At 38.9% G+C, this 21,964-nt stretch overlaps 1 protein-coding gene across 1 annotated transcript in view; it reads right to left on the reverse strand.

Annotated features, from left to right (window-relative positions):
- Positions 1–21,964, reverse strand: part of BICC1 (BicC family RNA binding protein 1) — a gene marked incomplete at its 3' end in the record, with an annotated part of 301,352 nt that overhangs the window by 191,722 nt on the left and 87,666 nt on the right. The window contains exon 2 of the mRNA XM_079714901.1: positions 2,819–2,865. Within this exon, the coding sequence (XP_079571027.1) occupies positions 2,819–2,865 (47 nt within the window). The remainder of the gene's footprint in view (positions 1–2,818; positions 2,866–21,964) is intronic.

Below are 21,964 nucleotides of genomic sequence, written 5' to 3' on the forward strand. Positions count from 1 at the left end.
GATATTTTTAAAGTCAGGATAGTCAAATTTTAAACTCAGCTCAAAGAGAGATTCTAATTTTGGTTTGTGATACACACCCCAGAGTAAAAAACCAAAATATATTCTAATAATAAGCATATAGAACCTTCATATTTGCATTTCCCTGGAAGAAGAAAAGCATTTTTTCAAACATGCTAATGACGAGCAATGTGGTTTATTTTTTGTTCCCAAACGTTTCCCAAAATTCCATTAATTTTAATGGAAGATGTGTAACTAGAAGAAAGTTCCTGGAGGAGAATTCAATACTTCTCTGCTCCTTCATTCTACTGGAGACAGACCATAATGTCTACTTCTGTCTGGTCAAAACACTGAAAATTACTTTTCTGAAATTTGGGATGCTTGCCTTTTAGTAAGCTGCAGGGTTTTTTCCAGGGTAAGTATCCAAATCTTATATTGACACTTGTCCATCAGGAAGATACTTTATTGAACAAAAGAAGAAAATGAGATTAAAAAGTATTCCATTTAGTCAGAGACTTCATTAACCTGTGACCAAGAATGTAATCTATGATTCCAACTCACAGTTTGTGGGATGCACACATGTTCCTGGATTCAAACATGTGTTTCCATTTAAACTGCTGGAATGTATATATGGCTCTGCAAAGAGTGATAAATATTAGCAAATCTTCTAAGAATGAAGGTCCTTTATGACCACATACACTGTGTTTTGATTCAGGTTTTAAAATGTCTGAGTCACACAAAGCTGAACAGGCTGCTTTTTACATCTCTTTGCAAGTTAAAGAAGAACTCAAAAACAGAAAAAAAAAGAAACAAAAATCCTTCCATAGATTGCATCTATTTGTACCACCACAGCCAACCCAAGGCAAATCTGCGATTTCTGCTATTTGTCTTCTCTTTCCTTCCCCTTGTGGCAAGCCTGCCCCAGCTAAAAGCAGAGTATTCTGAATTGCCCAAGTATTGAGTACAAGTTGGACATGAACCAATGTCAGACAATGCCAAGGAAGGCGGATTCAAGCATAGTACATAAACTTCAACAGCATGAGCCTAAAAGGCAGGGGTGGAAAACTGTGGTCTGGCACATTCTATTTGGCCAGCACAGCACTTTTAAATTTTTAAAATGTAAATCCCTTTAAGAAAGGCCGCCTAAACAAAGAAGGTACCTCATCATATAGGAGAGTACACCTCACCTTGCACTACGAACTCTCCGATGTCATATGCCAGCCAAATGTTTGAAGTATGAATGCTGCATGAATTCTTCCACATCTGAGCCTTTTTCCATTCTGTTTCTTCACCTAGAATGCCCTTCCCACCCACCCAAGCCTACCTCCACTTGGCTAATTTCTACTCTTCTAAAGACCTCAACAAGTGCTTTTTAATCTCCTCAAGTCCCAGTCAAGTGCTTAATCCTGTACGGCCCAGACTTTCCTGATGTTTATGCAGCTTTATCATCAAACACCAGACTAATTCCTTTAGGGCAGGGACTACGCCTTGCTCATTTTGGTCTTTCCAGTGTGTTGCACAACACAGCAGGTGGTAAACAAATATTTTCAGAATGAAGAAATGGCAATGCCAGCATCAGCTCTGAAAATATTCGCTTTCAATATCCTTGGAAGAGAACGCAGATGAATGATGAAGTTGACCAAAAAAAAAAAAAAAAAATCAGATCACACAGAAGGCAAGAGAATGAGGAAGACTGTAAAAGCCACATCTGGTCACACAGGTGTTTTCCAAAAGTTTGATGACCCTCTACCGTGATATTTAACCTCATCCGTAGTTGCTGCTGTATTTCACCCTGGGACAAACTGTGTTATTTCTTCCTACACACATGCCTTCTGGAAACCAACAACAAACACACAAATATAATAAATTCAACTGAACAAAAGAAAGAACAGGAACTCGAGTCAATTTCTTTGAAAAGACACACATCTTCCCTTACATAAAACACTTATTTTAAAATAGAGCTAACCAGAATTAATCAACTGCTCTCCACACTATCTCAAATCATTTTCCATCAGTTCCTATTTCCCCTCTATGACTGGCCAGGCTGGCTTCACTGAAGGTCAGAACTTACGGAGGGCAGCCGGGGACAGAATGGACATGGTTACCAGTTGTGAGCAAGCGGTCTAATGGTGCATCTTTTGTCAATTTTATCACCTCGCCCACGGTCATGCTTACCAGAAATGAAGAAGCTGTGAGGGACTCCTTCTCTCCAGCCCCCTAGGTCAGGTATGTGTTTGGGGAAGGAGGAAACAGGCGGTAAAGAAGATAATCTGGGCAGCAGATCTGGCAGCCCTCACTGCCTCCTTGCCTCCAAGGGAAAACTGCATTAAATTTGCCTTGTGACAAAGCAAGAGAGAGGCATGGACATATACACACTACCAAACGTAAAATAGATAGCTAGTGGGAAGCAGCCACATAGCACAGGGAGATCAGCTCGGTGCTTTGTGACCACCTAGAAGGGTGTGAGAGGGAGGGTGGGAGGGAGGGAGATGCAAGAGGGAAGAGATATGGGAACATATGTATATGTATAACTGATTCACTTTGTTATAAAGCAGAAACTAACACACCATTGTAAAGCAATTATACTCCAATAAAGAAGTAAAAAAAAAAAAAAAAAAATTTGCCTAGAAGGAGCCGCCCTTGAATGGTTACGTCCCAAACAGCCTACCACACTTTCCTTGCCCCAAGCGTCTCCAGCTATCTTATCAAAACCTACTTTCCTTCCTATGGAAGGGGCGTTTTCAGGGGCTTCTAGTGTAGCTGCTGAGACAGGTACATTTCTCCATAATTATCGCCAAGGCACGAGTAAAAAGTGACTTACCTTCTGAAAAAAGTCTTCCCCACTTTTGCCTTTTCCTTCAGCAGCAGCTGTAAATAAAAATGTATACATTTAAAATAGTTTCATTTTTCAATCTATGTATTCAAAAAATTCTCGAGTATCAGGTATGAGAATATAAAGGTAAACAAGACACCAGCCTTGCTCCCCCAAAGCTCAGTGCCTGTCGATAGGCCTCATCTGTAATGCAAAATGGATACAGAATAAAATACTAATCCAATCAATCAGACATCTTTAGATAACTTCACACTCCATTTTCTTGTCTGAAAGCCTCACAAGTCTCTATTTTCACACATAGATGAAAGTACTCTTGTTTTCTCATAGTCAAGGAACTACATACTTAAACAAATGCAACTACCAGTAGAATCAGCTGTAGTGCTGTGAGCACCTCCTGTCTGTAATCAGTCCCAGGCGTGAGGTCGCCTTTTCAAGTGATGGCTCATCTGACAAGGCCTACTCAGGGCAATTTCAGTTTTATGCTTTGCAATGACTGTATAATCTACTTGGATTTCAGCTGGCATCACACACTACACTTTAACTCACTTCTTTATTCACATTTACAAAGAGAGAGACAAAACAACGAGAGTTAAAAAGTCATGGTGAAGGTCCCAGACAACAAAATTTCACCTGAGATTAATGTGAAGGTCATTGCATTTGAACAATCGTTTTCATGTCTGAATGGTAGCCTATAAATAAAGGACAAGCCCAGTTCTTTATGTGCAAAAGTTTTATGGTTCTGTGAACATTTTCTTTTTAATCTGTGGAGACACAGGAACAAAGAGCTAAGGGCATCTTGCTTGCAATAGCATCAAATTGCACCTTTCAGAAGGCAAACACCAGGTCTCAGATTCAGGCACAGGGTGGAAGAGTTCCCTCCCTACCCAGGACAGAGAAATGAGCAGGAGCAAGAACTTCTGGAAATTGAAACCCGGAAGACCGTGGTACCCCAAACACCTAGTGGGCGATACCGTCAAGGGGCCTGCCTGTAGGTGAACGAGTGTGTGTGTGTGTGTGTGTGTGTGTGTAACAAGGGCACTTGCTAAAATTATTAAAGATCCAGTAAGTGTGTCAGACATTTTGTTAAGTAGAGAATTCAAAATTCAAAGAAATCCTCTCTGCCCTCAAAAAGTAGTAAGTATTAACGTCTAAATTCTTTTGTCACCAACTTTAATCTCACAGTTAAATGTAAGATATCTTCTATAATTTTGTAAAAATGTGTATTTTTATTGACATGTTTTCATTTAAAAAACAGAGCAGAATACGTTTCTGTGATTTCCAAAGAGAGTTTGGGGAAACGTATGAAAACAAGAGCTAGAAAGAAATAATAAATTAAAAACTGTATTCTAATATGTGGCAGCTAAACAGCCCCTCAAAGATGTCATGTTCTAATCCCTGGAACCTGTGAATATATTACCTTACATATGCAGAAGGCATTTTGCAGGTGTGATTAAATTAAGGGTCTTGCAGTGGGAAGTGTATCCCGAATTATTCAGGTGGACCCACTGTAATCACAAGGGGCCCTTTAAAGAAGGGAGCATGAAGGTCAGAGTCCAAGAAGGCAATGTGACAACAGAAGTAGAGGGAGAAAGAAGGACATGTGATGGCAAAAGGAGAGGGTCAGAGCAGAGAAAGATACAGGGATGCTACACTGATGGTTTTGAAGGTGGAAAAAGGGGCCACAAGCCAAGAAATATAGGTGCCCTCCAGAAGCTGGCAAAGGCAAGGAAATGGATTCTTCCCTGGAGTCTTTGGGGGAAGTGCAGCCCTGCCAACACCTTGGTAGAGCCCAATGAAACACATTTCTGACTTCCGACCTCCAGAACAGTAAGATAATAAATTTATGTTGTTGTAAGCCACTATACCTGTGATTTGTTACAGCAGCAAAAGGAAACTAACGCACAATTCCAATACCATTTTAACTTTACTCTTTGCACAAAAACCACATCATCATGCCAACAAACACATGAAAGGATGCTCAACATCTTTACTCATTAGAGAAATGCAAATCAAAACTACAATGAGATATCATCTCACACCAGTCAGAATGGCCATCATCAAAAAATCTAGAAACAATAAATGCTGGAGAGGGTGTGGAAAAAAGGGAACACTCTTGCATTGCTGGTGGGAATGTGAATTGGTACAGCCACTATGGAGAACGGTATGGAGGTTCCTTAAAAAACTACAAATAGAACTACCATATGACCCAGCAATCCCACTACTGGGCATATACCCTGAGAAAACCATAATTCAAAAAGAGACATGTACCAAAATGTTCATAGCAGCCCTATTTACAATAGCCCAGAGATGGAAACAACCTAAGTGTCCATCATCGGATGAATGGGTAAAGAAGATGTGGCACATATATACAATGGAATATTACTCAGCCATAAAAAGAAATGAAATTGAGCTATTTGTAATGAGGTGGATGGACCTAGAGTCTGTCATACAGAGTGAAGTAAGTCAGAAAGAGAAAGACAAATACTGTATGCTGACACATATATATGGAATTTAAGAAAAAAAAATGTCATGAAGAACATAGGGGTAAGACAGGAATAAAGACACAGACCTACTAGAGAATGGACTTGAGGATATGGGGAGGGGGAAGGGTAAGCTGTGACAAAGTGAAAGAGCGGCATGGACATATATACACTACCAAACGTAAGGTAGATAGCTAGTGGGAAGCAGCCGCATAGCACAGGGAGATCAGCTCGGTACTTTGTGACCACCTGGAGGGGTGGGATAGGGAGGGTGGGAGGGAGACGCAAAAGGGAGGGGATATGGGAACATATGTATATGTATAACTGATTAAATTTGTTATAAAGCAAAAAAAAAAAAAAAAAAAACTACAGGCCAATAAAGTATAAACTTCATTCTAGTGTTCAAAAAAAAAAAAAAAACCACATCATCAACAGCATGAACTAAGCACAGAAACCGATGTGAGCATTTGAGTCACACACTTCCACAAATAGATTCTTTGTAGTTAACTCTACAAATTATGATTTTCACTCCAACTCAGAAATATACCAAAAGTAAAGCTTTTGAAAGAACATAAAAAGCAATTTTGAACAACAACAAAATAAGTAAAGCTCACTCTTTCTAAATAAACTGGCAAACTTGGTTGGTCCTAGCCAGAGGGGCCAGGAAGATAAAAGGTCGGCACCCTAACCTAATGACACAAATGCCTTGGGGGTACTTCAACTCAGCTACCTCTTGGGCTGGCTTTATCTCTAAAGCCAAAAATAGCTTAAAGGCACCCCTGCTCGATGACACAATTGCTTGGCAATGAAAATTACATACTAGGGCACAAAGATTGGAAAAAAAATTCTAGTGACATCAAGCGAACTCTTCTTTAAAAAGAAATTTTAGAATCAAAGGTATTTTCAAAGGCCTATCAAGCAAGGCAGATAAACACCCCTTTCACCCACAGGGAACCTCTTCACAAATTAAAATTCATCAGTTTAAATTTCATGATACAATTAACGCTTTATTATAGAAACTTCCTTTAGATACTTATTTTGCTCATGACAAACGCATTATGTCACAACCCTGAAATGCCCCTTCATGCCAAGTCCAGCTAAACAGACTTCATAGAATGGCCTTTCAATCCCTGGATGAACAAAATGGGGGGAACTTCCTTAGTTAGACCCAAATTATAATTATGTTCCCAGAAAAACATCTAAAACTTAACCAGAAACCTGTACCTTTAGCAACCTTATGATTTGAGGGGGAACAGGAGGGAGGGAGCCAGAGATGGCACACTCGTTGACACCAAAATTCTCTGGCTTTTTTCATTCCAAATGTTTATGCACAAGAAACTCCAAATTTGAGCCTGATTTTCCCCTAAATCCTGAGACATGTCCATTTCCCAAGCCCACAAGGACCTGGTAAAAGCCTCTAGTTGGACTCTTGGGTAGTCACTGTCTCCAGTGCAAACCATGGTGAGTCTGTCATCAGTCCTTGCTGGGAGCATACTAACCTCATTCCCAGGTTGCTGGGTCTCCTGCACAGCTTTTACTGACTCCACCCAAACAAAGCTGTCAAGGCCACAGAAGCCAATCAAGGGAGAGCAACATTTCACCAAAAGTATTATCTCCCCTCCCCAAGAGGGATCCTTCCTAAATTCCTCAGTATTAAAATATCAACTCCTCTTGAAGAAGTGAGAGACTGGGAGGGAGGAGGTTTGTGGAGTTCTTTCTTTCTCAGTATAAACTCAGGCATGTAAGATGTTCATTCTACAGACCCAGAAAAGAAAGAGAAGTTCACTTTCATTCCACAAATATTTAAGTCCCATTCTGGTGACTCAAAATAGGCAACATAGACCTTCATTCAACTCACAACCTTGGCCCATATATTCAAAGCCACCCAACAAGTGAGATCAAGACAGAATTAAAATTCGGTTCTAGAAACAACTTTCCCTAAGATCTTTCCACATTCACAACTCTATCCAAATTAAACGTACTAGAAATTTAATTCAGCTATTCTTATTCTGGACAACGCACTAAAGAGCTAGTCATTTTACTCTTAACCCAACACTAGAGCTGGGTAGCTACTGTTAGGACTAAAGAAGAAAGCGTGCTTCCAGGGAGACCATTTGAGAGTTGGATTGCAAGAAAAAATAGGATGTATGGTAATTTCTTGACCCAATGGTTTTCTTTTCATTATGTTTGGAGGGGGAAACATCACCTGTGGAATGAGCCAACCCATACTTGATGTCATGGCATTCCCTGACCTTTGAAGGCTGATTGTATTCTGTGGTAGAACAGTTCTATCGAGCCTTCATTCTTATACACTGATACACCCTCATCTTTTTTACTCAGAGTAACATAAACACACACATAACGATGTAGCAGCCTTTTTCTAACTGTCTTTACAATATGACTTCTGCCTGATGTTCCAAAAGTTAATCGTTTGATTGTAAAAACCCTGGATTATTCCTGCCAATGAAAGCAACTGTCTTTATTTTCATGACACAGAACTCCAGGAATAAATTACTTCAATACTACTGAAACATGGCTTCATGGATTGTGCAGGTAAAGCATTTCATATTTTAAGCTGAACGATTCATTTTTTATGTTTATTATAATTTCTCCAATGCTTTGCCCTATTTTATTTCATATTTTTGCTTCATAAGAAATATGGGATGGCAAAACCCATGGCCAATAAAAACAGCAAAAGTTGAAACAGGTGTAAACTATTACAGTCTCCCAAACTACAGGGAAAGTCTAGTTAATTACTGAATTAAAGATGGGGGAAAAAAGCTCGATTTTCAGTTCTTCAGAGGGCAAATGGAAACTTATTTAAATTCATTCTGAAATGCTTTTCCATAACATCTGATGCTTTCTTTACACAGCCAAATCTAAAAACACAAGAGCTATGTATTTCATATTTAAAATATAGTATGGAATATCTTTAAACATTCCTTTGAAAAGCAATGGGTTTTTTTTTTCACCCTTGTGGAACTTGAGCAAGAAAAAAACCAAATTCAAATTACAAAAACAAATTGAGAAATAATTCTTCAAATCTGTGAAGAGGCCATCTTGAACTGCAGTGTGGGTGCAGCCATTTCGCAAGAGGAACTCTGGTCTGAAGCGCTGGAGGCGAGACCTCTGCACGTGGCACCCTGTGAACAACTGAAACTAGACGAAGCACTGAGGAAAGAAAAAAGCTGCCCCCAGCTTCCCCAGGAGACCCTCCAAGACCAGCATGTGCACAGGGAACTTGTGGTCAGCATTTTGGACAGCACAGGTCTGGAGAGCAGGAGAGGAACAGGAAGACTACCCAGGGTTAAATCAGATGAAATGATTTTGAAGGAGACCTAATAAAAAGAGAACTGGAGAGGGCAGACAGCAGAAGCAAGAAGAACTACAATCCTGAAGCCTATGGAACAAAAACCACATTCAGAGAAAGATAGACAAGATGAAAAGGCAGAGGGCTATATACCAGATGAAGGAACAAGATAAAACCCCAGAAAAACAACTAAATGAAGTGCAGATAGGCAACCTTCCAGAAAAAGAATTCACAATAATGATAGTGAAGATGATCCAGGACCTCAGAAAAAAATGGAGGCAAAGAACGAGAAGATGCAAGAAATGTTTAACAAAGACCTAGAAGAATTAAGAACAAACAAACAGAGATGAACAATACAATAACTGAAATGAAAACTACACTAGAAGGAATCAATACCAGAATAACTGAGGCAGAAGAACGGATAAGTGACCTGGAAGACAGAATGGTGGAACTCACTGCTGCAGGTCAGACTAAAGAAAAAAGAATGAAAAGAAATGAAGACAGCCTAAGAGACCTCTGGGACAACATTAAACGCAACAACATTTGCATTATAGGGGTCCCAGAAGGAAAGAGAGAGAGAAAGGACCAGAGAAAATATTTGAAGAGATTATAGTAGAAAACTTCCCTAACATGGGAAAGGAAATAGCCACCCAGGTTCAGGAAGCACAGCGAGTCCCATACAAGATAAACCCAAGGAGAAACACACTGAGACACACAGTAAGCAAACTGGCAAAAATTAAAGACAAAGGAAAATTATTGAAAGCAGCAAGGGAAAAATGACAACATACAAGGGAACTCCCTTAAGGTTAACAGCTGACTTCTCAGCAGAAACTCTACAAGCCAGAAGGGAGTGGCATGATATACTTAAAGTGATGAAAGGGAAGAACCTAAACCAAGATTACTCTACCCAGCAAGGATCTCATTCAGATTCGATGGAGAAATCAAAAGCTTCAAAGACAAGCAAAAGCTAAGAGAATTCAGCACCACCAAACCAGCTCTACAACAAATGCTAAAGGAACTTCTCTAAGTGGGAAACACAAGAGAAGAAAAGGACCTACAAAAACAAACCCAAAACAATTAAGAAAATGGTCATAGTAACATACATATCGATAATTACCTTAAACCTGAATGGATTAAATGCTCCAACCAAAAGACACAGGCTTGCTGAATGGATACAAAACAAGACCCATATATATGCTGTCTACAAGAGACCCACTTCAGACCTAGGGACACATACAGACTGAAAGTGAGGGGATGGAAAAAGATATTCCATGCAAATGGAAATCAAAAGAAAGCTGGAGTAGCTATACTCATATCCAATAAAATAGACTTTAAAATAAAGAATATTATGATAAAAACCCTGCAGAAAGTAGGCATAGAGGGAACTTTCCTCAACATAATAAAGGCCATATATGACAAACCCACAGCCAACATTGTCCTCAATGGTGAAAAACTGAAACCATTTCCACTAAGATCAGGAACAAGACAAGGCTGCCCACTCTCACCACTCTTATTCAACATAGTTTTGGAAGTTTTAGCCACAGCAATCAGAGAAGAAAAGGAAATAAAAGGAATCCAAATTGGAAAAGAAGAAGTAAAGCTGTCACTGTTTGCAGATGACATGATACTATACATAGAGAATCCTAAAGATGCTACCGAAAAACTACTAGAGCTAATCAATGAATTTGGTAAAGTAGCAGGATACAAAATTAATGCACAGAAATCTCTGGCATTCCTGTACACTAATGATGAAAAATCTGAAAATGAAATCAAGAAAACACTCCCATTTACCATTGCAACAAAAAGAATAAAATATCTAGGAATAAACCTACCTAAGGAGACAAAAGACCTGTATGCAGAAAATTATAAGACACTGATGAAAGAAATTAAAGATGATATAAATAGATGGAGAGATATACCATGCTCCTGGATTGGAAGAATCAATATTGTGTGGGCCTCCCTGGTGGCGCAGTGGTTGAGAGTCCGCCTGCCGATGCAGGGGATACGGGTTCGTGCCCCGGTCTGGGAGGATCCCATATGCCGCGGAGCGGCTGGGCCCGTGAGCCATGGCTGCTGAGCCTGCGCGTCCGGAGCCTGTGCTCCGCAACGGGAGAGGCCACAACAGTGAGAGGCCCGCATACCACAAAAAAAAAAAAAAAAAAAAAAAAAAAAAAAAGAATCAATATTGTGAAAATGACTCTACTACCCAAAGCAATCTACAGATTCAATGCAATCCCTATCAAACTACCACTGGCATTTTTCACAGAACTAGAACAAAAAATTTCAAAATTTGTTTGGAAAAACAAAAGACCCCGAATAGCCAAAGCAATCTTGAGAACGAAAAACGGAGCTGGAGGAATCAGCCTGCCTGACTTCAGACTATACTACAAAGCTACAGTAATTAAGACAGTGTGGTACTGGCATAAAAACAGAAAGATAGATCAGTGGATCAGGATAGAAAGCCCAGAGATAAACCCACGCACATATGGCCAACTTATCTTTGATAAAGGAGGCAGGAATGTACAGTGGAGAAAGGACAGCCTCTTCAATAAGTGGTGCTGGGAAAACTGGACAGGGACATGTAAAAGTATGAGATTAGATCATTCCCTAACACCATACACAAAAATAAGCTCAAAATGGATTAAAGACCTAAGTGTAAGGCCAGAAACTATCAAACTCTTAGAGGAAAACATAGGTAGAACACTCTATGACATAAATCACAGCAAGATCCTTTTGGACCCACCTCCTAGAGAAATGGAAATAAAAACAAAGATAAACAAATGGGACCTAATGAAACTTCAAAGCTTTTGCACAGCAAAGGAAACCATAAACAAGACCAAAAGACAACCCTCAGAATGGGAGAAAATATTTGCAAATGAAGCAACTGACAAAGGATTAATCTCCAAAATTTATAAACAGCTCATGCAGCTCAATAGCAAAAAAACAAACAACCCAATCCAAAAATGGGCAGAAGACTTCAATAGGCATTTCTCCAAAGAAGATATACAGACTGCCAACAAACACATGAAAGAATGCTCAACATCATTAATCATTAGAGAAATGCAAATCAAAACTACAATGAGATATCATCTCACACCAGTCAGAATGGCCATCATCAAGAAATCTAGAAACAATAAATGCTGGAGAGGGTGTGGAGAAAAGGGAACACTCTTGCACTGCTGGTGGGAATGTGAATTGGTACAGCCACTATGGAGAACAGTATGGAGGTTCCTTAAAAAACTACAAATAGAACTACCATATGACCCAGCAATCCCACTACTAGGCATATACCCTGAGAAAACCATAATTCAAAAAGAGACATGTACCAAAATGTTCATTGCAGCTCTATTCACAATAGCCCGGAGCTGGAAACAACCTAAGTGTCCATCATCGGATGAATGGATAAAGAAGATGTGGCACATATATACAATGGAATATTACTCAGCCATAAAAAGAAACGAAACTGAGCTATTTGTAATGAGGTGGATAGACCTAGAGTCTGTCATACAGAGTGAAGTAAGTCAGAAAGAGAAAGACAAATACCGTATGCTAACACATATATATGGAATTAAAAAAAAAAAATGTCATGAAGAACCTAGGGGTAAAACGGGAATAAAGACACAGACCTACTTGAGAATGGACTTGAGGATATGGGGAAGGGGAAGGGTAAGCTGTGACAAAGGGAAAGAGAGGCATGGACATATATACACTACCAAACGTAAGGTAGATAGATAGTGGGAAGCAGCCGCAGAGCACAGGGAGATCAGCTCGGTGCTTTGTGACCGCCTGGAGGGGTGGGATGGGGAGGGTGGGAGGGAGGGAGATGCATGAGGGAGGGGATGTGGGAACAGATGTATATGTATGACTGATTCACTTTGTTATAAAGCAGAAACTAATAAAAAAATAAAAATAAAAAATAAAATAAAATAAAATAAAGAATATTACAAGAGACAAGGAAGGACACTACATAATGATCAAGGGATCAACCAAGAAGAAGATATAACAATTATGAATATATATGCACCCAACATAGGAGCACCTCAATACATAAGGCAACTGCTAACAGCTATAAAAGAGAAAATCGACAGTAACACAATAATAGTGGGGGATTTTAACGCTTCACTTACACCAATGGACAGTTCATCCAAACAGAAAATTAATAAGGAAACACAAGCTTTAAATGACACAATAGACCAGAGAGATTTAATTGATATTTATAGGACATTCCATCCAAAAACAGCAGATTCCACTTTCTTCTCAAGTGTGCAGGGAACATTTTCCAGGATAGATCACATCTTGGGTCACAAATCAAGCCTCAGTAAATTTAAGAAAACTGAAATCATATAAAGCATCTTTTCTGACCATAATGCTATAAGATTAGAAATGAATTACAGGGGGACAAAACATAAAAAACACAAACATATGGAGGCTAAACAATACATTACTAAATAACCAAGAGGTCACTGAAGAAATCAAAGAGGAAATCAAAAAATACCTAGAGACAAATGACAATGAAAACACGACGATACAACACCTATGGGATGCAGAAAAAGCAGTTCTAAGAGGGAAGTTTATAGCTACACAAGCCTACCTCAAGAAACAAGAAAAATCTCAAGTAAACAATCTAACCTTACACCTAAAGGAACTAGAGAAAGAAGAACAAACAAAACCCAAAGTTAGCAGAAGGAAAGAAATCATAAAGATCAGAGCACAAATAAATGAAACAGAAACAAAGAAAACAATAGCAAAGATCAATGAAACTAAAAGCTGGTTCTTTGAGAAGATAAACAAAATTGATAAACCATTAGCCAGACTCATCAAGAAAAAGAGGGAGAGGACTCAAATCAATAAAATTAGAAATGAAAAAGACGTTACAACAGACACTGCAGAAATACAAAGCATCCTAAGAGACTGCTACAAGCAACTCTATGCCAATAAAACGGGACAACCTGGAAGAAATGGACAAATTCTTAGAAAGGTATAACCTTCCAAGACTGAACCAGGAAGAAACAGAAAATATGAACAGACAAATCACAAGTAATGAAATTGAAACTGTGATTAAAAATCTTCCAACAAACTAAAGTCCAGGACCAGATGGCTTCACAGGTGAATTCTATCAAACATTTAGAGAAGAGCTAACACCCATCCTTCTCAAACTCTTCCAAAAATTTGCAGAGGAAGGAATACTCCCAAACTCATTCTATGAGGCCACCATCACCCTGATACCAAAACCAGACAGATACTACAAAAAAAGAAAATTACAGACCAGTATCACTGATGAATATAGATGCAAAAATCCTCAACAAAATACTAGCAAACAGAATCCAACAACACATTAAAAGGATCATACACCATGATGAAGTGGGATTTATCCCAGGGATGCAAGGATTCTTCAGTATTTGCAAATCAATCAATGTGGTACACCATATTAACAAACTGAAGAAGAAAAACGATATGATCATCTCAATAGATGCAGAAAAAGCTTTTGACAAAATTCAACACCCATTTATGATAAAAACTCTCCAGAAAGTGGGCACAGAGGGAACCTACCTCAACATAATAAAGGCCATATACGACAAACCCACAGCAAACATCAATCTCAATGGTGAAAAACTGAAAGCATTTCCTCTAAGATCAGGAACAAGACAAGGATGTCCACTCTCACCACTATTATGCAACATAGTTTGGGATGTCCTAGCCACGGCAATCAAAGAAGAAAAAGAAATAAAAGGAATACAGATTGGAAAAGAAGAAATAAAACTGTCACTCTTTGCAGATGACATGACACTATACATAGAGAATGCTAAAGATGCTACCAGAAAACTACTAGAGCTTATCAATGAATTTGGTAAAGTTGCAGGATACAAAATTAATGCACAGAAATCTCTTGCATTCCTATATACTAATGATGAAAAATCTGAAAGAGAAATTAAGGAAACACTCCCATTTACCATTGCAACAAAAAGAATAAAATACCTAGGAATAAACCTACCTAGGGAGACAAAACACCTGTATGCAGAAAACTATAAGACACTGATGAAAGAAATTAAAGATGATACCAACAGATGGAGAGATATACCATGTTCTTGGATTGGAAGAATCAATATTGTGAAAATGACTATACTACCCAAAGCAATCTACAGAATCAATGCAATCCCTATCAAATTACCAATGGCATTTTATACAGAACTAGAACAAATCATCTTAAAATTTGTATGGAGACACAAAAGACCCTGAATAGCCAAAGCAGTCTTGAGGGAAAAAAACGGAGCGGAAGGAAACAGGCTCCCTGACTTCAGACTATACTACAAAGCTACAGTAATCAAGACAATATGGTACTGGCACAAAAACAGAAACATAGATCAATGGAACAAGATAGAAAGCCCAGAGATAAACCCATGCACCTATGGTCAACTAATCTATGACAAAGGAGGCAAAGATATACAATGGAGAAAAGACCGTCCTTCAATAAGTGGTGCTAGGAAAACTGGACAGCTACATGTAAAAGAATGAAATTAGAACACTCCCTAACACCATACACAAAAATAAACTCAAAATGGATTAGAGACCTAAATGTAAGACCAGACACTATAAAACTCTTAGAGGAAAACACAGGAAGAACACTCTTTGACATAAAACACAGCAAGATCTTTTTTGATCCACCTCCTAGAGTAATAGAAATAAAAACAAAAATAAACAAACGGGACCTAATGAAACTTCAAAGCTTTTGCACAGCATAGGAAACCATAAACAAGATAAAAAGACAACCCTCAGAATGGGAGAAAATATTTGCAAATGAATCAACGGACAAAGGATTAATCTCTAAAATATATAAACATTATTTATTTGTTTGTTTGTTTTGCTTTTGGCTGCTTTGGGTCTTCGTTGTTTTCTCATGCAGCTCAATATTAAAGAAACAAACAACCCAATCCAAATATGGGCAGAAGACCTAAATAGACATTTCTCCAAAGAAGACATACAGATGGCCAAGAAGCACATGAAAAGCTGCTCAACATCACTAATTATTAGAGAAATGCAAATCAAAACTACAATGAGGTGTCACCTCACACCAGTTAGAATGGGCATCATCAGAAAATCTACAAACAACAAATGCTGGTGAGGGTGCGGAAAAAAGGGAACCCTCTTGCACTGCTGGTGGGAATGTAAATTGATACAGCCACTATGAAGAACAGTATGGAGGTTCCTTAAAAAACTAAAAGTAGAATTACCATATGATCCAGCAATCCCACTACTGGGCACATACCCAAAGAAAACCATAATTCAAAAAGACACATGCACCCCAATGTTCATTGCAGCACTATTTACAATAGCCAGGTCTTGGAAGCAACTTAAATGCCCATCAACAGACGAATGGATAAAGAAGTTGTGGTACATATATACAATGGAATATTACCCAGCCATAAAAAGAACGAAATTGAGTCATCTGTTGAGACATGGATGGATCTAGAGACTGTCATACCGAGTGAAGTAAGTCAGAAAGAGAAAAACAAATATCGTATATTAACGCATGTATGTGGAACCAGAAAAATGGTACAGATGAACCGGTCTGCAGGGCAGAAGTCGAGACACAGATGCAGAGAACAAAAGTATGGACATCAAGGGGGGAAAACCGCAGTGGGGTGGGGAGGGTGGTGTGCTGAATTGGGCGATTGGGATTGACATGTATACACTGATATGTATAAAATTGATGACTAATAAGAACCTGCAGTATAAAAAAACAAACAAGAAAACCAACTAATACTAAACTTTCTTTGGGTTATTTGTATGGAAATATGTTAATATAAATGTTTCAGACATTACATGAAATTTCTAAAAATCTTGTATGTTCTGATATAATGTTATAAGTCATAATTCTAGTTATTGCTTTAAAATATATATCTCAGAAATAACTAAAAAAAATAAAAATAAGAATCTAAAAAAAAAAATCTGGGCTTCCCTGGTGGCGCAGTGGTTGAGAGTCCACCTGCCGATGCAGGGGACGTGCATTCGTGCCCCGGTCTGGGAAGATCCCACATGCCGCGAAGCGGCTGGGCCCGTAAGCCATGGCCGCTGAGCCTGCGCGTCCGGAGCCTGTGCTCCGCAACAGGAGACGCCACAACAGTGAGAGGCCCACGTACAGCAAAAAAAAAAAAAAAAAAAAAAAATCTGTGAAGATTCAGGGCATTCCTCCTTTTTTTTTTTTCCACACAACCCAACTGTAGCACATTTGCAATTTAGAAGGTTGCTGCACCTTAAGTTCACCTGAAAGATAAATGTAACCATTTAGCTAGTCTGATTCTCCTGCAAAAATATTTTACTAACAACTTTTTAAAACATTCACTTATTGTATCGATGTAATCCATATGCTAAAAGAGCTTTACCATATATTTTATTTGTCTATTACTGTTTTCAGAAAACTTCCATACAAGTCTACTGAAAGAAGAATCAGCAAAAGATGTAGAATGTGCAGTTTCTATATACTCCCAGAGAACTTATGTTCAGCAATCGTATCTAACACTCTAGACTGGCATGCAAAGCTCTGAGAATTGATTGAAGAAATAGTGGACATTAAGTCAATTTATAAAATTTCTTCAATTCTCAGTTAAAAACATTTAAATACTCTAGCCAACTGAAGAACATCTCCAAGTTTAAACTCCAGTAGTAAATAGTGTCATTTGAAGGTTGTATATCACAGTAAGTGGGAGGATGTTCAGACCTCACCATTCCTAAAACTCCCTACCTGCTTCCCAGAGTCAACTGAGAACAAAATCAAATTCACTCACCCTGAAAAAAAAAAAAATCATGTACACCTACAGAGAAACATCAAGAAACAGACAAAAATTAAATTTATCTTAACAGTGGCTGGATATTTAAGGATGGTTTTTCTCATTTTCTTATTTTTTCTTTAAATACTGTTTTATTTTTGCAGTTAAAAAAATTCCCATGTTCAAAAATGCAATAAATTGTGTATATTTGAGGGGGCTATAAAACAAGATGTACAAAATGATCAATTCTGTATTGAAGTATCATGTGTGCATATACATATAATGTATATGCTAGGGGAAAAAATGACTTAAAGAATAAACACAAAATATGAACAAGTGTTATTTGAGTGGTTGAATTATTGGGTCATTTATGGCTTCCTCCTTTGCATTTTTCATTTATTTATTTATTTGTTTGTTTGTTTGCTTTGTTTTTGGCTGCTTTGGGCCTTCATTGCTTTCTCTAGTTGCAGCAAGCGGGGGCTACTCTTCGTTGCGGTGCGCGGGCTTCTCACTGCGGTGGCTTCTTGTTATGGAACACAGGCTCTAGGTGCGTGGGCTTCAGTAGTTGGGGCACGCAGGCTCAGTAGTTGTGACTCGCGAGCTCTAGAGCGCAGGCTCAGTAGTTGTGGCACACGGGCTTCAGTAGTTGTGGCACACGTGCTCAGTAGTTGTGGCTTGTGGGCTCTAGAGTGCAGGCTCAGTAGTTGTGGTGCACGGGCTTAGCTGCTCCGCGGCATGTGGGATCTTCCCGGACCAGGGCTCGAACCTGTGTCCCCTGCATTGGCAGGCAGATGCTCAACCAGTGCACCACCAGGGAAGCCCTGCATTTTTCAGAATGCCTTTAAATAGTTTGAATAAATAGCTTTTAATAGCCTCCAATTAGGAAAAAAATCAGTTAAAATCATTTGAAATACTTCTGCCTATTTGAGAGTGAACCAAGTTTTTACCATTACGGGTTTGTCACAGCCTCATTTTCAGCCCACAGTGTAAGGCAATCTGGCAAAAGTCTAAAGGTCAAATGCAGACATAAGCTACCAAAGGAGACAAATCACTAATGTAATAGCAGAGACAGCTAACAGTCCATAAAATCATGCCCAGTGTTGAACATCATATGCCTTAATCAACCTAGCACTATCTAGATTGAAGTTCTGATTATGTGCAACTAACTCTGAGTAAAGAAGTTTTAACAACTTAACGCCTAGAGTAAGAAATTTCACAGCTGATAGAGCTATGGATGTGGAGAGCAAACTTATGGTTACCAGGGGGTAGAGGGGCGGGGAGGGATAAATTGGAAGATTGCGATTGGCGTGTACACACTACTATATATAGAATGGATGGCTGATGGGGACCTACTACTGTATAGCACAGGTGTCTTGTGATGGCCTAAATGGGTGGGGGGGGTCTGGAAAGGGATGGATACTGTGTATGTATATGTATATGTACGGCTGATTCACTGTGCTGTACACCTGAGACTAACACAACATTGTACATCAACTCTACTCCAATAAAAATTAAATAAAATTTAAAAAGTGGATGGAATGCCAAGAAAGAAAGAAAGAAAGAAACAGAGAGAGAGAGAGAGAGAAAGAGAGAGAGAAAGAAGGAAAGAGAGAAAGAAAGAAAGAGAAAACTTCATAGCTGAAAACACTAAACAATCCAATATTTGGAAAACCTCTGTGAGTCACATCCAAATTTAATAGCTAGCCAAAAGACAGAAAGAGATGCTCTCTAAAATGCATGAATCAAAAGGAGAAAATTTTTACTATATAGTTCTCATTATACATAAATTATACATTAAAAGAAGGCCATTTTTACTGAAATGTCACATCAAATAAAACATGAAATAAAAAGGATAACACCTATTATATTTCTATGTTATATTTAGATTTACCACATTCTAAAAGGGCTCAATGGCTAAGAGTTTGAAAGAAAAGAGATGGACTATTGATGATAATTTGAGCTAAGAGCATGGGCCACTTACACCAAAAATCTAAGACATCCACTGAGGCTTTTTTTTTTTCTTCATTTCCCATCAAATTTTCAACAGAACTAACAGAAATGACATAGATAATGATGGGGGTGAGGAGAGGAGTCCTGAACTCTTCTAACAATGGGGGTCACTGCTGCCTCTTTAAAGTTTATACCTGCTAACTCTAACAATTAAGTCCTAGCCCAAAATTCAGATTTCAGGGGATTTTTTTTCCACATTAAATATCTCAGGGCAATAAACCTCTGGTAATATTCCAGTGCTGGGGACAATCTAAGCTGGTGGTGGCCCTGCCACACTCAGGGCACAGCAGGAGCCTGGAGCAAAGGCCAGCGTTCTGTAATCTACAGGCTATATAGTTTCAGAAAGCATCTGTTGCTGTCAAACGTAAGAAAACAAATATTCACCAAAATCTGAGAACATCTAAATTACATTATTCATTGCTTCAAGCCAACTTGAACTCTTCAAGTAATTCTGGCTAAGAGTTTATTCAGACTTCAAATTTATTGGCCTGCAATGAAGACTTCCTTGTGGGCTAATGACCCTGACATACATCAATGGACTTTGAGTCCAACTGATTAACAGAAACTTTGGTCATGTCAAATGTCTTGTGTTCACACCCTATTTCTTCATACATAAGCAACCTCTGAAGCACCATTTAGTCTGGCCTGTGGTCACAAACACTATTTGACAACTTTGGAGCATTTACATAATATTAGCTTTTTTTTTTAAAGCAACACTCTTCTAGCTTTATGAAAAGCTAAAGGATGTTCATGGCCTTTATATAGCTTACATGGGTCTTGCCATTGAGCTGTGCTGTCTAAAATGATAACTATTGGCTGCTGTGGCTACTGAGTGCTTGAAATATGGCTGGTCTGAACCAGATGTGCTGAAAGAATAAGCACAGTGGATTTCAAAGACAGTACAAAAGAAAGTGAAACCTCATTAATCATTTTTGATTATATGTTGAAATGATACCATTTTCATATATTGGATTAAAGAAAACTATATTAAAATTAACCTCACCTGTTTTGTTTCTTTCTCATGTGGTTGTAAAATTTTAAATTACACCATGGTTCACATTACATTTCCATGTCACTGTGTTACTATAGGGGATAATAACTTTCCTACCACCCAAAGAGGGTTACAAAGATTCAAGTAGAGAGCATAGTGACAGGTCCGAAGGACCGAAAACAAGGAATACTTCCAAAAAGAGGGAGTCAGCAGCTTGAAATCCAAGCTGTATCTGTCTTAAACCCCTGGGAACATTTTGAGGGAAAAAGACAAAGGTTGCCTGGTGTTTGTGGAGGTGCTGGGAGGGTTAAGGAATTAGAGTAGTTTGAATAAAATATGTAACATTAATAACCATTTCCTTAATATCCAGCTTTGGCCCAACCCAAAACTATTTAAGAGTTTATGTGGACGGTTATTTAACAGAATGACGTTTATATTTCTTTTGTGTTTGTAATAACATGGCAATGGAGCAAGCCAACTTGTTTTAAATCAGAACCAAATGTGTTCCAGGCATGTTTAAAGTTCAGGTTATGTGCAGAAATCGGATACAGGGCAATCTGTTTGCTATTCTCCTCCACCAAACTGGGTGCAGGAGTGGGAGGGGGCAAAGATGTGCTTCCTTTCATCAGGGCTACTCCAATGCATCTTAACGCCGAAAGACTCATTTACTGATTCATTTAAACAATACTTATTTAGCACCTGAGGCACATAAAGAGATCAACGCTGTGGAGTCAGAGAAAACTAGGTCACCTCTAGGTTTGCCACTGACTAGCAGTATAACTCCAAGCGACTGAGCCTCCCAAAGGCTCTATTTTCACCTCCAAAAATGCAAATAGGCACTCCATAAGAATTTAATAAACGGAAGCCTGAAACTTTGACCTCAAAGAACTTATGGTCTTACCTGTAAGTTCTTTAAAGTTAGCAATTTAACATGACAAGACTCTGAAAGGTTGAACATCATATGGGAGTCACAGGTAACAGGAATTCAAAGTATGGACACGGTAGGGAGCTTCTGAGCTGACTGTTTAACACGGGAAAGGACTGAGACATGGGGAGATGTGGCAAGTAAAATCCGGTCAGGGAGAACGCTGTGAATACCCATGTCTGTCCGTCAGAAACTTCAGTTTCCCTTTTATGTGCCTCAGAGCACTTAAAAGAGCCCCTCTTCCTAAAAGGAGCTGTAGGTGCAGGACAGCAGAGAGGAAGGGAGCTCTCCAGGGACTGGGGGCAGGAATTCCTTAAGTCGGCTCACAGTGATGCTCCTGAGGAAGCACCACTCCTCAGAGGCGCGTTCGGAAATATGTGGGTGTTTTCTGTCGTCACAGGATGGGGCAGTGGTGCAGACATTTAGCATCCATCCAGGGTAGTCACAAAGAATCCAGCTCGATAAAGAAGTGTCCCACCCACTAATGCCAAGACCCTTAGCTGAGCAATACTGGTAAGGGTGTTTCTTTTTCAAATGTTCTTTTTTTCAGTAAATGATCTAAAGAGTGCATATCTATGCCTCTTCTCCTTTCTATACTGTCAGCGACTTAGACTTACTCAAGGACCATGCACTGCCAGGAAAACTGTTCCTAC

Source organism: Hyperoodon ampullatus (genome assembly GCF_949752795.1).
Source record: "Hyperoodon ampullatus genome assembly, chromosome: 1".
Classification (NCBI taxonomy): Eukaryota; Metazoa; Chordata; class Mammalia; order Artiodactyla; family Ziphiidae; genus Hyperoodon; species Hyperoodon ampullatus.